At 35.9% G+C, this 16,441-nt stretch overlaps 1 protein-coding gene across 4 annotated transcripts in view; it reads right to left on the bottom strand.

Annotated features, from left to right (window-relative positions):
* Nucleotides 1-16,441, bottom strand: part of DDX42 (DEAD-box helicase 42) — a 37,144-nt gene that overhangs the window by 11,007 nt on the left and 9,696 nt on the right. For 3 of the 4 annotated variants that reach the window (XM_049114598.1, XM_025436557.3, XM_025436558.3), the window contains exons 2-8: nt 14,431-14,663; nt 12,652-12,802; nt 8,257-8,318; nt 6,873-6,909; nt 5,879-6,028; nt 2,672-2,776; nt 326-445 (exon numbers count right to left, since the gene is read on the bottom strand). In XM_049114598.1, coding sequence (XP_048970555.1) covers nt 326-445; nt 2,672-2,776; nt 5,879-6,028; nt 6,873-6,909; nt 8,257-8,318; nt 12,652-12,802; nt 14,431-14,663 — 858 coding nt within the window. Of the gene's footprint in view, nt 1-325; nt 446-2,671; nt 2,777-5,878; nt 6,029-6,872; nt 6,910-8,256; nt 8,319-12,651; nt 12,803-14,430; nt 14,664-16,441 lie in introns of those variants that run through there. The other variant, XM_049114599.1, reaches the window with a different exon arrangement.

Here is a 16,441-nt window from a genome sequence, read left to right on the forward strand (position 1 = left end):
CACACGCAAATCTTTTTTAAGTTTAGGCCTAATGAACTGTTTAATTTAGGCCATATTTTCAAGATATTTAGCAGATACAAAAGAATACTTCCCAGCCCTTTTAGCAACATCTTAAAATGGTCAGTAATTCACTTGCTTTTTATGGGGTCTAATTTTAATCTTTAAAGGTTTCAAAAATATTCTTGGATTTCACCTATAGTCTCTTTTCCCCTGAGTTAAAGCAAAAGTTGAAGATTAAGCCACAGAGGAACTATTTAGACACCCTCTACCTATGTGAAAATAAGTACAGTCACTGAATATCATCTTTTCCTTATGTTTTACTTACCTGGCACTGTATTGGAGTGGGCTGTGTGTACTCAGATTTCCGAATCTGGTGCATAAGTTGTTCATCAAACCCAAAATGAGCAAAACTACTTCCTGGTCTAGGAGGTGCGGCACCAGAGACCTAGAAATAAAGACAACTCCCAGGAGTGACTTGCGCTTCAAAATGAGCAGTGTAGGGACACCTGGGTGGCTCAGCGGTTGGGCATCTGCCTTCGGGTCAGGGCATGATCCCATGGTCCCCGGACTGAGTCCCACATCAGGCTCCCTGCATGGAACCTGCTTCTCCCTCTGCCTGCCTCTCTTTCTGTCTCTCATGAATAAATAAAATCTTAAAAAAAAAAAAAAAAAAAAAAAAAAAGCAGTGTAGAAGTTCAACAGTATTTACCTATATCTTGTACTTAGCTTGAGTATACAGAAGGGAAAATAAAAGTCTGTGGTCAAAAGTATACACTATTTGAAAAGGTAGAACTTGGGGCACCTGGGTGGCTCAGTGGTTGAGTGTCTGCCTTTGGCTCAGGTCATAATCCTGGGGTCCTGGGACAGAGTCCCACATTGGGTTCCCAGTAGGGAGCCTACTTCTCCCTCTGCCTGTATGTCTCTGCCTCTCTGTGTCTCTTATGAATAAATAAAATCTTGGAAAAAAATTATAAAAAACAAAAAACAGGTAGAACTCAAAAATGGATCTAAAGCTTTACCAAGGGCAGCACAGGGGGCTCAGTGGTTTAGCACCATCTTCAGCCCAGGGCCTGATCCTGGAGACCTCGGATCGAGTCCTACGTCGGACTCTCTGCATGGAGCCTGCTTCTCCCTCTGCCTGTATCTCTGCCTCTCTCTCTCTTTCTGTATGTCTCTCATGAATAAATAAATAAAATCTTTAAAAAATAATAATAAAAAATAAAGCTTTACCAAAAAACCTCCCATGAGAAATATTCCAGAGATAACTGTCATATGACTTAAAATGATTAACAGTCTAGAAATCTCTTAAATTAGAATTTTCTATTTTTTTTTAAGATTTTATTTATTTATTCATGAGAGACACAGAGAGGCAGAGACATACAGGAAGAGGAAGAAGCAGGCTCCCTATGGGGAGCCTGATGCGAGACTTGATCCTAGGACCCTGGGATCATGACTTGAGCCAAATTGGGAAGATGCTCAACCACTGAGCCATCCAGGTGCCCCCAGAATTAATTTTCTTTTAAGAAATTCAAATATTGCTCAATGAATTGGAAAAAGTCATGAAAACTTTGTTTTGCCATTTGCCTATTAACCAGATGATAGAAAAAAATACAATGTACTCTTGAAATAAAATGAGATGTACAAAGGAACTCCAAACAAGATGTGTCTATACACTGGTTACAATCTACTGTCTGCCTGAAGAGTTAGTGTCTCACTTAATGATGGTCCAGCCACTGTTGAACATTGTTCAAACTGTACCCAGGTGAAGAATGGGGCTTATAACCTCCATGTTGACTCCAACAGTAATAACTCGGCAATGCTTCTAACACTGATTATATCTAATCAAAAGATTTCACTTAAAAGGGGTTTTCTTGGGGGGACGGGGGAATTATCCTTGGAAAATAGACAACGCATGCACATGCACATATCCTCTCTCAGAAAATAAGTTCAAACATCACGCAGAAATTGGCAAGACAGACATAGGTCAGAAAGCTGTTCCCACTAGAGTAGATATTATCATATTATCTCTGTGTTTCACTTAACTAATACCTAGTAGTACACTTAAACAATGTGGCCAATGGGAAACCCAGATTTTTTTGGCAGACAGTTAAAAACTATTATTCTGAAATCAGTGCATATTTTAAGAAGGTATTAACTTTTTCTAATTAAAAAAAATTATGCTACATATAATTTGAGAAGTAGGTCTTAGTTTTAAAATATTCTAAGACTACACACATTGTTTTCATCTATTAATTCTGTCTCTTCCTGGTGATGGGGACTCTCATCCTTCATCCCTAGCACACCCAACACAGTTCCTAGCACACTGTACTCGCTGCAGAAATACTTGATTTATTTTAAGGTCACAGTAACTTCTTATTCCAACACAAGATACAAAATCAACTGAAAACATATAGCATTCATGTGTGTTGCATTAAAGAAAAAAAACAATCCTATCCTGAAATAGCTGAAGACTAAAACAATAAAATCAAGACATAGAAGCTCAAAAGGATATCGTTATTATTCAATAAAAGGCAGTCCAAGGACCATTAGAAAAGAAGGTTATTTTAGTTTGGATAAGCAATACTAACCCAGGACTGATTAACATTAATATAAGAACATTTGGCTTAAAAAAAAAAAAAAAAAAGAACATTTGGCTTAATGGTTGACTTACCCGAAGATTAAGCTTATGACGGAGATCTATTAGCTGCTGAGGGGTGAGGTTGGTTATCTCTTCATGCTCATTGTAAAAATTTTTTTCAAATGGTGGATAGTCAATCTGCAGGTCCAATTATTCAAAGTTAGTCTAGAATTCAAGAGTCAATCCTGTAAGTTTGATTTTAATGCAAAATAACCTTTTATACATATTATATAAGTAAAGCCTTAACCGGCTAGAAAGGACAAAGGAATTCACTTATTCATGACACACCTCCCATTTGTACAGATAACATCTTTCTTATTTCCATTTTCAATATAAACACCAATCTACTTCCTAAAGAGACTCCTGAAGGATATCTCAGATTTGAATCACCTTGATGCAGACTAAGGAATCTCTTACAAAGCTAAAGGCCTCAGAGGACAAGTATTTTAAAAGACTTTCCACCTATAGACACTGAAATATGCTTATTAGGAATAAGCTGCTCACACCTAGCTCTAGCATTTAAAAACATGTCTAATAATTCCTTTGAGGGGAGCTCTGCCTTTAGAGGGATTTCTATTCTTTTTAAAAACATCAAACTCTCTACATAACTTTTAAAAAATGTGTGGCTAAGCACTTCCAATTCCAAAGAAGGAAGAAGTCATTCCTGCTACTCTTTTTATAATTTACTATACTGAGACTATAATAAGCATATCACTACTTATGAATTTGGTTATATGATTCTCTTTAACCACATAACAGGTCTACAGCCTAAAATTATCTATGGTATTATAAACAAAAAAGTAAGAAAGTTTTAGAAGTTTAGCACTACTAATAGGCAGAAACTTTTTGATGTTCCCCACCACACTGCACTAAAGTGTAACAGAATTTTTTTTTTTAAAGTGTAACAGAATTTTCCTCAGTTTTCTTCTTTTTCAGAATGGAAGCTCCATGAGGGCAGAATTGTCTTTGTTCACAAATTGTACAAATATATAATTTTTGTATATATGTATGAAATGAATAAAATAATGAATATATGAATACATGAAATGAATGTGAAGAAAGCTACTCAGAGGCAGAAGGGTTATCCTTTCCTTACTTCGGGTCTCTCCTGGCAGATTGCCCACACTAACATGAGGACAACTGTGGGATACCCCAGCATGATGATGTTTGAGAGCTTCGTCAAGTTATCTCGAACATCTTATTATATGATTATTTCAAGTACTTATGTGTTTTTCCTTATTAGATTTTCATCCTTTATCATGGATGCTTCCTCCCACATCAGTTTCACATATTTAGTTTCATTTGCCACATGTAAAATACCAAGGCATTATTTGGTAGCATCTGTGCAAAAGGAAACATTTAAAAAATTGAACATAATCCATACTCTAGTCTAGACCAGTAGATCTCAAACTTTCAGTCTCAGGTGCCTTTTGCACTTAATAAAAACACAAGGTTTTTACTTGTGTGGGTTTTATCCATTGATATTTACCAAACTAAAATTGAGAAAATTCTTTAAAATTTATTCACTTAAAAATAACACACCATTATACTTTAACATAAAAGCTTTAATTTAAAAAGAAGTAAAAAAAAAAAAAAAGTCATAGCTTTGTTTTACATTTTTACAAATCTCAAGAAATTGGTCCCTATTATATTCAAATTGTTTTGATATATTGCTTTGACTGAAGCCTAAGAAGAACATCTGGCCTCACAAAGGTATGTCATTAGACTAGGGAAGAGAGTATTTATTTTTAGTAGCCTTTTCAAATTCCTGTGGATTTTTACTCCTTTGATAGTACACTGAGACTTGACAAGTGGTCACTTCTTAAAAGGTATTTTCCTTGTATCATCTGACACCATATCAATGATCTTTTCACACAGTTATATTATAATCCATGGGTCTAACATGTACTTTGCATGAAGCCTTTACTCATGCACGATTTTGTAAAATCATGCATTGGCTACTTGAAAATATTGGTTCACTGAGGTAGTATGCAGATCGTTCACCAGGCATAACATTTGATCATACAATCAAAGAGAAATAATACTTGTTTACTGCCATCAATTTCATTATAACAGACTTCAGGTACTGGAAAGCTGTTAAATTCCATGTGGCAAATAGAAGTTTCCCAAATTCTAATTTTTGTTTGAAAGCTTGAATTTCTATCATTGGCAATAAACACTTTCACAATTGTGTCCCTTGACAAGTCATTCATTTTCTCAAATGAAAATGGTTACACACACACACGCAAAGCAGCTAGTTCAGCTTATAACTCAAATGTTTACATATTTTTCCTAGAGACACCTATCCTATTTTGGCATGCAACAAAAATGCTTCACTTGTTCTCATTTTGTCATATGGAATAAAAAAAATTTAACACAAGATTTAATAAATCACAATTTTTACTGTTCCATCAAGGATATTCTTAAATGAAGCTGGCTTTTTTTTTTTTTTTTCTTTCTAACTATGATGGTGTGTGGCAGAGAAGAATATAACAACTACTAGAAGAGCTGGTAACACTACCTTGATTCTTCGTGCTAAGGTCTCAGAAGTGCTACCTACCAGTACTTTTTCAGTCATCGATGCAAATGCTGATGTGTTGGGAAAGACAAATGATGCTGGCATCATAATGAAAATTCTTTTGACTTTGCATTCTCCCTGAAAAGATCCTTGTAGGAGTCCATGGGATCACACTTTGAGAGAACCACTGTCCTAGATCTATATTTACGAAGGCCTGCAAGATCTAGTCTGACATTTAACCTGGATGAAACACCAATTTTTTTTTCCAAGTGGGAATACTGATATCCTCATTCTCTTTTCCTGACTTAAGGAAACTGTAATTCCTGGCTCCACATTGAAGGAACAGCCTCTCATCTGTCCCAGATCTGAGAGAAACAATAAAGATTTACAGCAATTAAAAAACAAATGCAGGCCCAAGGGCCCATTTTGAAAGGTAAAGGACAGTCTGAAAAACAAGTACAAATGCTTGGAAAAAATTCTTAGCCTAAAATCAAATGGGAGCAAGCGATTTAACTGTGCCTTTAACAACAACATAAGCTATAAAGCCTCACTTCCTGACTCAACCACTTAGCAGAGATGAGAAGATATCAAAGAACAAATATTTTCATGACATTAGGAGTATGAATCAGGATAACTCAGATATTGAGAAAACCCAAATATTAAAGCTGAAGAGAATCATCAGCTTTTCAAATAAGAATCAAATTCAGCAAGAAACACCATACCTCTGAATGATCAATTGGAGGAAGAGGATCAATGATTTTTTTGGAAGGTGCAATTGGATTTCCATCACTATCATATTCCAAATTATCTTCTTCTTCCTCCTGAACCACACCAGCAGTTGGGTTCTCTGCCATGTATCGAAAATAAGCTTCCTGCAGGAAAGCACAAGAACATAATCATACCCAAATACAACTAAGAACATTTCTGCTCCTGTAATTAGTGTACACAGTGTACCAGATGATTGCAGAGTTTAAGTACCTACCAAGTAAGGCAAGATTTTTACTAGCAATGATACCTTTAACAATAGCAGTATTCAGAGGGACAATCAAAGAGATGAATGAGGCAGTTAGTACTACACAATGATTTAACTTCTTTAACAAGAAGACTTACATATCTGTCTGTCCCACAGCCTTCCTGGGGTGGGGTGTCTACCTACCCTGCCCAGAGCTGTGAACACGTGCTGTGGATTTACCAATCCAAGTTTGGAAGTTGACACTGATTAGATGGGTCACAAACTGGAAAGGGCTACTGCTCATTCTGGTTCCCTTCTCACCATCCCACAACTGAACAATGGGGAAAAAAATACTAAAAGGACAATCATTAAATTAAGGTTCCATCTTGAAATACAAGAATCACAAACAGAACCCTTAGAAAGAGGTAGAGGTTAGATGTTGCTAGAGGCCACCAGGAGATCCCACACTACTTCTTGATTTAGCAGCATAAACATTAATTTGAAAAAAAAAAAAATCAACTGAATAGAGCTCATATTTGTTTTTGATGTCATAGTTGATCAAAAGTTCCATCTTCAACATGGGGGAAAGCTATGTGAATTTTTCTATTACCAATTGGTCATATACGTAGAAAAGGAGCAAGTCAAATGACATTCCCAGCTGAATGTCAGGAATGGCCATTTCAGTGAAGGCAAGCTCTAGCTTGTCCCCAGTATAGACTTTGTGGGGTAAAAATAAAAGATAGAAATACTGCATAGGAACTCACTTGGTCATCTTCCTCTTCAATGTCATCTCGAATACCCCTGGAAAAACAAGCGGAGAAACAAACTTCCCTGCAAATGTTCCACATACCCAGCTCCATACTTATAGCAGATTAGTGTTGAATTCCGTACAGCACAGGAACTCTCAACACTAACAATACAAAGCAGCAATAAGCACACTGTAAACTATCCATCCATCATACAGGTGTGGCTTCACTCTAAGCTGCACTTTGCTCTTTTGAATGGGATGATGTTTCCCCTAGAAACATCAATTACTAACGAGGATATAAGGAGTAAAACCTTTGAAGATACCCAAGGATCCTAACCTTGTCAACCCCATAAGATAAATGCCATGTGGCTGTGAAACATGTTTTAAAAAGAAAACGGCATTTTATATTAAGAAAAAAAAAAAAAAAAGCCCTCTTTTGGTATATACTAAAAAGAATGTCACAATTTTCTTGACATCCCCCAGAGTTTCTAGCCCTGGAGTAACTGGATTCAGCCAAAATCCTTGGGGACAAAGGAAAACTACCTCAACTCTTGTAAATTTGGGACTAAAACTCCTAAGCAGTTCATGTGGAGAAGGGGGCCATCGCCACTTGCAGCATCTCTCAGGAGCTACAGAAAGTATGGTTGTTTACTTCCCACAACCATCTGTTTCTAAACAGACTTTCTGCCTAATCTAGAGCACTTGCTGTTCTCAAGGCAAGCAACATCCCCAGTGCAGGAAAGCTGGAAGAGGATACAACAGTAAACGCCAAAGAGAGGGCTGAACCTTCTTATGGCACAGGAACCTAGAGAGGGCCTGAGGCACTGATTGACAAGCAGAGTAGAAGTCCAACCATGCCTACTGTGCCTGGTACCGAAGACTTAAGAGGAGTGTATTCAGCAAGGGAAATAGAATTCTTCTCTTTCTCAGAAAATAAAGTATTTCAAGTTCTGATTAGCTGCTAAAGCGTATCACTCCTTAAATAAACCAGGTTACATTATTTATCAATAACATATTTTTTAATAGCATACTTTTTTAATGATAAATCATCATTATTCCTCATAATCTATAGTCATTAACTTATTTTGCATTAATTATGGGACAAACTCAGAACAAGGAGCCCAAATTTAAATAATTATGCTCTCTTAACTCCCACTGTAACTCATTCCTCTGTCTACTAAAAAACTATTTATAATGAAATACTAAATACTACTCTACTAAAAAGAAGGTTTTATAAGTATTACAAATGCAACAACTTTTGCCATCTCTCTTATAAGATACAGGGTAACTTCAAGTCAAGACATTTGTGTATTTTTTCTCTATAAACTTGGGGGGAATAAGCTTTGTAATATTTTAGCATTTTTCGTGTAACCTTTGTGAGGGAGAAGAAAACAACTTACTTTACGTTTTTTCTTTCCTTGTCCTTTTCTTCAAGCCTCTTCATGTCTCTAGCTGCCTGATCCTAATGAAAACAAAAGGCCATATGGAATCATATCCACTAAACACATTAAAAGGGTAATTTCTTTATAAAGAATTCTTAGATTCGAACAATTACCATCACAGCTTTAGGTATGCATTTTGACAATTGTATCTTGACGTAATCAAATTGTATTTTGACACTTATTTTTTCAAAGAGAAATGCCTAAATGTTCTAAAAACTTGTCTATATGGGGATTGCATGATTTTTAGCTACAATATTTGCCATACATGGAAAATTAAAAAAAAAAAAAAGCTTTAACTGGTCACTTTTAAAAAATTAATTATGGCTGTAAAGGGCTGTCTTACACTCTGGCAAACTAGCCTTTCTCAAAGCATAGCTTAAGACCATTAACATCAAACTATCAACGGGGCTAGTTAAAAAAAAAAAAAAAACACCTGCAAATTTCTGGATCTGACTTTGGAGACTGCTCTCAACCAGGGGTGAAATTGTCCCCAGTGGACATTTGGCAATGTCTGGAGATGTTTCTGATTGCTTCGGAGGGGCAGGAGGGGCTTGATACCAGTATCTAGTGTGTAAAAGCCACAGATGCTGCTAAACATCCTACAATGCACAGGACAGCTCCCACATTTATGAAACCCCAAATGTCAAAACTCCTGAGGTTGAAAAACATTGTTTTAAATCTACTAAGTCAAGGGAACCCTGGGTGGTGCAGCGGTTTAGCACCTGCCTTTGGCCCAGGATGCGATCCTGGAGACCCAGGATCGAATCCCACATCGGGCTCCCGGTGCATGGAGACTGCTTCTCCCTCTGCCTATGTCTCTGCCTCCCTCTCTCTCTCTCTGTGACTATCATAAATAAAAAATTAAAAAAAAAAAATCTACTAAGTCAAGATTCTTGGGGGTGGAGTTAAATGGATGTATTTTCCAAAGGTAATTGCTATACATAGCAAGTTAAAAATCATTAATCTCTTTGTTTTATCCATGTGAAAATCACGGTTAGAAGAATTAAGTAATTTTTCCAAGGTTAAACATATCCTGCATGGTCTTGTTATAAAGCAACATGAGCTTTCTAATTTCTTTTATTTAAAAAAAATGTCACTAACTATAATCTGGCATGGTCCGGTCTTCTACCTAATCCAATGTTCCTGAGTTATTTTAAAATCAAGTATTATAAGCAAACTTACTTTTCAAGAAATTGAGCCAGATATATGATATACTCAAGACTACAACTAAAGTAAAGATGACATAAGCAGTGTAACAAGGAATGGGTCAGAAACATAGCACCTATTTTTTAAGCCTACATAAATAAATCTTCTTTTGAAACACTAGCTAAAAATAGGTCTTCATCTTGAGTTCAAACACTAGAGAAAAACACTTTTTTTTAGTAAAGAATATACCTGAGATCCAGGATTAATACAGTATTGTGGCAATAACACTCTCTCCAAGATCAGACAATATCCATTCTCTCTGTCCTAAAATCCGCAAAACTCCTTTGGATACTATATCAAAAAAAACACCCTGAAGAATAACACTGTATCAAAAAGATTTACCCTCCTACAGTTTCAAGTACTTGAAATGCCAAGCAGGAGAATCTGGGCCATTCTTAGCTACTCCCACTCAAAAAGGGTGACACCAAGTTGCATTACTAAAAATTAAATCTGAATTTAAACCGAGAACATCAAGAAATGATTTTTTTCGTATTCATCCCTAGGGACTGCATGATATAAAGAGAAACAGCCCTTTGGGAAATGTCTATATCTCAAGAAGAAGGGAAAAAAGATATATATAAGACACTTCAAACATGACAAAACATTTATTGCATTTACTTGCAGAATCACTTAACATCCTTAAATCACTACCACGTCACAAAGCACATGAAAGTTCTGAATAGTCCTGGTGTTATCCCAAAAATACAGTGCTACAAGAACTCAGATATGGAATGACACAGCAGAAAGAATATGGGATTTGGAGCTGAATTCTCGCTTTGCTACCTATAAAGTGCATATGCTTTAAGAGGCAAACAGTCTGAGTTATTCTAAATCATAGATGGGAAACAGAGTAATGGGTGCCAACCTGACAATTAAGGAAGTAAACCAGGAGAAGAAAATTGTTTTCTTTTGATATATAGACACGTGCTTTGCTTGCACTTTAATAAGAAGGAATGCTTAATTTTTCCTATATCACGTGGCCCTGAGTCTTTTATTTTCTGGTATTTTATAAGACACCTAAGCTCAGAAAAATATTTCTCCACTGTAAGAAAACTAAACATGAGTGATGATAAATGGTTCTAACAGGTAGCCTCAATGAGAGGAACAGACTTCATGAACCAAGGTGAACTAGAAAAACCAAGCCCTATCTCCTAAAGCAGCCAGCCATTTGCTAAGCACAAACCTGTTTTCGTCTTTTAAGAATACATGCTTAGTCTTGCCTAAGTGTCCACTTTTCAAGACTCTGAACTTTTAGACAAAACCTCATCTTAAAAATTCTGGCTCACATGTTTAAAAACCAGTATTTGGGCCAAACAAAAACATCTATATTGGATTCTTTCTTTTCCTCCTTTGAGATGAGATGTGGCTGAAGACTTTAGGTTACAAGTTACTGAGAAATCTGGAAGGCCTTTACTTCATAAGCAATAAAATGACAGTTTTTGAGCAAGAGGAATGACATAAACAACATGCTTTAGCCTAATTACTGTTTCTGTATACCACATAAATAGGAGAGTACAGAGTCTAAGGCAGGGAGAAAATTTATACTAGGCAAGAGTTAATTTAAGTGTAAAGCAGGCTGACTATAGCGGAAACAGAAACGAAGAAACAGATGCAAAAAAATGCTATAAAGATTGACTAGGGTGCCTGGGTGGGTCAGTCAGTTAAGCATCTGCCTTTAGCTCAGGTCATGATCTCGGTGTCCTGGGATGGAGTCCCGTGTTGGGCTCTCTGCTCAGCAGGAAGTATGCTTCTCTCACTTACCCTCTGTGCTCTCTCTCTCTCAAATAATTAAAATCTTAAAAAAAAAAAAAAGACTGGCAGAGCTTGCAAAATAAGAGGAAATGTAGCCTGATGTACTACAAAGAGCTAGGTTCTCAGGACTACCATGACAGAAGAATCAGGGTCCCAGCTGTGACACATGGTACCAATGGGATTTGATGCAAGAGATTTGAATTCCCATAGGGTTCAGTTTTCTTATTAGTTAAAAAATTGTATTTCCATGTATTTTTTTCCTCCCAATCCCCCATTGTTATCCTAAGACTAAATGAAGTAAGTCATGAACATGTTTGATCATCTGGCATTAAGAGGACTATGTCAGACAAAAACAGACCTAGTTGAAGAAGAAAAGATGCCAGTGATACACTGTCCATGTAAAAATGGCCAATGTGAATTAGAAAAGAAGAGCTGAAAAAAAAAAAAAAAAAAAAGAAGAGCTGAAACCAAAGAGAGGTTGTTGGACTAAATGCATGAGTTTATTCACATAGAAGTTTCAGAAATGGATGCGGTGGTTAAGAATGTATAGAGTGAAAATAGCAAATCAATATAGAGAACTGTAAGAATCAACCTGAGAAATTGGAAGAGGATCATAGGAGTAAGAGAAACAGTCCAGAGAGATATGTAATGAATTTTTTTGGTACAATGATACGGTAGTTATGTTTTCTAAATATTACCTTATAGAGATACAGACATACTAATGGATGAAATGATATGCCTGAGATTTACTTAAAAATAATTTAAGAGAAGGAAGAAAGGCCAGAAAACACAAGATTAGGCAAAAATTGTTAATTGATAAAGCAAGGTGAAGAGTACGTGGGAGCCATTTTATTATTCTCCATGTGTGTTTGACTGAAATTTTTCATAGTAAAAGGTAAATAAATACAAAAGTCAGAGAGATGGGGGGAAAGGACAAAACGCAAAATCGCAAAAACCTAGCAAGAAGAGTTTTAAGAACAAAATGGTTGCAAGTTTCCATTTCTACAGGCAGGTCGTGGATGCTGATAATGTTGATAATAATAAACACTAAAAGTACAGAATGCATCATTTTAGCAGGTTTCTTAGAAGTTTACTTGCCTTTAAAGCTAGAATGAAAGAGATAATACTTATTCTATTTTAGACAAAGAAATACTAAAACAACACACACACACAAATCTGGAGCCACCCTTGTTCAAGGGACAGAGTTCAAACTTCTAGGCATTGATCAGCTCTGAAAATGCCATACGGTGTGTGGATGTAGATCTAAGAAACTGTAGAGTATGAGAGCAAAACTCTCCAAAAGAGGGCCAAGAAACAAATTCTGAATGACCGAAGCTAGGTTAATTTGATCTATTTCTAATTGCTGAAATTTAACAAAACAGCCTTAATACTTGCCTCCACTTCAGCCATGAATGCCTCCAAGGGATCGTCATCGCTATCAGAATCTGCTGGCTTGGAATGGAACTGTTGGCGGGTAGGTGAGTTTTCAGCAGGAATATAAGGCAAATCAACATTGCTAGAGTCTTCTTCCTCATCTTCAAAATAGCTAGAAATTAAAACATGTATATATATATATATACACAATATATATATTCACATACACACACACACACGTCTTTGAAAATTAAGACGTGTGACTGGTAAAGTGAATGTTTAATTGGGGTCAGTGAATCCTTCATTTAACAGAAATTTTTATTATGGTATATATACATTACTATTAAGGGATCTGAACTAAACATGTTAAATTAGAGATCTCCAGGCTTTGACAAATGACCTATTATTGTTTAATACATGTAATATTCTAATATTGAAAAAAAAAAAACAGGCACAGTAGATTCTCTCATTTCAATACTGTTTATTCAAATCATATTTCCAGTTCTATTAAAAGGGATGAGTTTTCAGTAAAAATTTAGTATATCACTGTTGAACAGATATAATAAACATTAAAGAGTATATGCTATGGAAAAATTACTTTTGTATATATGTACAAATAGTAAAAATCTAGTTTTTTCTTTATAATCCTTAAACAAATTTAAGCAATATATTCAGAAGGCTAGAAGCTTTCTTCAGAAGTTCTGGGCTACTTGCTGAGAACTGACAGAAAAGAATTACAATAAATGCTCTATCTAAAATCATTCTCCGTACTCAAGTATTCAGAAAAGACAACCTCAAAGTCTGGAAAAAGTATCATTCTGTATAGCTCTTTATAAACTAAAACAAAACAAAAAACTGTTTAGACCTTACATCAAAATTAAATAAAATAGTAATACAACTAAATATTAAATAAGTAACAACCACAGCTTAAAATTTTAAAACATTTTAGGTCTTCACAGGAATTATTTTAAAAGCTCTAACAACTTTTAGATGCTACATACACATACATACTCATTTATATAGGTTTCATTTAACTAATGAAAAAGTATCCCTGAATTGGTAATGATCCTTGACCTTGCCAAACCTTAAACATCTACCTCTGTATTTAATCCCTGCAACACACAAGCCTTTAAAAATGCCACTGTGTGCCCCATCTTGAGTTCTTTACAACAACCCAACTCAATTTGTCACAACCAAGTTGGAAATAGAAGAGATTTCTTCATACTCAGCAAAGAAAGACATTACCATCTATTGGAATTAAGAGCTCAAACCTCAAACCCTAGCTTTCTATAACAACTCTTATCAGAAAATCAAGTTTAAAAAGGTAATTGGTAAACAGGCTTCCTGAGAACTCTGGGCAAAAATCTGAGTAGATTTTTCTCACACGTAAGATTTGACAACATAATAGTTTTAAAACTTGGGTGTTGAGACAAATAGTGTCTCTACCAGTTTGACAACTGCCTGAGTCACAAAACAGCTACATGGGGTTAATAAAAGACTTCCAGAAAGGCCATCAAAACCCACATGAATTATTTAAAACTCTTCAGCCATGTTTAGGTTTCAACAGCCTCAAGTCTTTATGGAACAAGAAAGATGTAAGTAAGCACACAAGCATTATGCTCCTTACAAATAAGTAAACTCAACAATTTAACTTATTAGGAACAATGCAATTCAGTGAGATAAGCCATTAAAGAAGTCATTATTATTTGGGAAACAAATGGTTTCTTTACCTCAATTATTGTTGAGACCATGACTATCTCAAAGCCCAACCTTTGCTAAACTACCAAGATTACGACTTACGCATTTTCTTCATCAAAGTTGGCCCGTTTAGATCCAATTTTGTAGAAAGAAGGGAGCTGTGGTGGAGCTGACTTTCCAAAACCGGACGAAGAGCTGGTTGCCCCAAAGGCACTGTGGGACTGTTGTGGGAGCTTGGGTTCCTCCTTCTTTCCAGCACTAATGGCAAAACCTCCAAAGCCAAATCCCCTCTTGGTGCCAGGGCCACCTTTATTCCAGTTCATGATGTCAATGATCTGTTAGGAACAAAATACACTAATAATAAATTTAACTTTATAAATAGCCTACTGATTTTTATGTCTCTTCCAACTTCTACCTACACTTCATTTTAAATATTTTCCTGTCAATTAAAACTATTTAACTTTGGGGGCACCTTAGTAGGTCGAGCACCTGATTCTTGGTTTCACTTCAGGTCATGCAAAATCTCAAGGTCCTGGGATTGAGCCTGCTTTGGGCTTCTGCACTCAGTGTAGTATGCTTGAGGATTTTTCTCTCCTTCTTCCTCTGCCCTCCCCATGCTCACATGTACTCGCTCTCTAAAATAAATAAATAAATCTTAAAAATAAAACCCTTAAAAACGAAAAACCAAAAGCTACTTAACTTTGTACTTCAGCTTTGTGATATGCCAATCCTCCCCAAAAAAATCACATTTTCTAAAAACACTAAAGAAAGTGTTATTTATTTTTTGGATCATAATCTAAACAGGAGCGTAGTATTTTAATATTGCCTCCTTCAAAAGGATTTGACCACCAATTTAACATCTTCAAGCTGCCAAAAATACTCACAAGACAACAAATATTTTCAGGATCTGATATGTGCTGGCTTGTTATTAGACAACTAAAAAATACCAAGATGAAAAGACTTAATCTCTTAATATTTATCCTCAAGAAGTTTATATTATAGTTTACCAAGAAAATAGATGACAAAAAAAAAAATCCTCAAAAAACAAAAAAACAGAAACAACTCACAATAACAATATAATGTGGTGTTTGCTGTCAGAGACCGAGGTGCTACCAGCGAAACAGCCAAAATGAAAGATTATCCTTTGGTAATGATATTTGGAAGAATGAAAGAATCAAAACTTGAAAAATCAGTTATTTGTAGAAAGTATCTATGTAATTATCTCTGAAGGGTACCCAGGAACCATGCATTTACTGGGCAATGCCCACTAGAACACAAGCCAGGAAGAAAAAAGGATTCACCGTTGCCTGAAGTACTCAGCTTATGGTTAAGAATTACAAAGAAATTTCCTGAACATTGATCAAATCAGTTTAAAAACAATACTATATTATCTTAGTAGTCTTGGCTCCAAAAAACCTTTTTTTAATGATGATACAAGCTACCTAAGTTTTATAGGAAAGGAGAAAGATAAGAGAGCAAAAAGGAAAAAGATTTAAAACTATTTGAAATTCCTCTCCTATATATAATTTTGATATCTTTCGCTATTTTCCTACACTATGTATATACATACACACACAATATTTTTTGTTTTAGTTATCTATTTCTTTTTAAAGATTTTATTTATTCATTCATGAGATACACAGAGGGAGAGAGAAGCAGAGGGAGAAGCAGGCTCCACGCAGGGAGCCCAACGCAGGACTCGATCCCAGGTCTCCAGGATCACGCCCTGAGCCAAAGGCAGGCGCTAAACTGCTGAGCCACCCAGGGATCCCCTAGTTATCTATTTCTTCATTTAATGATACACACTATGAATATCTTTCAATGTCAATGAATACATTTCTCCACTACTGTTTTTTTTTTTTTTTAAGATTTTATTTATTCATGAGAGACACAGAGAGAGGCAGAGACATAGGCAGAGAGAGAAACAGGCCCCATGCAGGGAGCCTGATGTGGGACTTGATCCCGGGACTCCAGGATCACTCCCTGAGCGGAAGGCAGACACTCAACCACTGAGCCACCCAGGTGTCCTTACTGTTTTTTTTTTTTTTCTTTTTAATTCTAGAGCACTAGAGAGAGTGGGGGAAGGGGCAGAGGGAGAGAAAATCTCAAGCAG

This window comes from Canis lupus, chromosome 9 (assembly GCF_003254725.2).
Source record: "Canis lupus dingo isolate Sandy chromosome 9, ASM325472v2, whole genome shotgun sequence".
Classification (NCBI taxonomy): domain Eukaryota; kingdom Metazoa; phylum Chordata; class Mammalia; order Carnivora; family Canidae; genus Canis; species Canis lupus.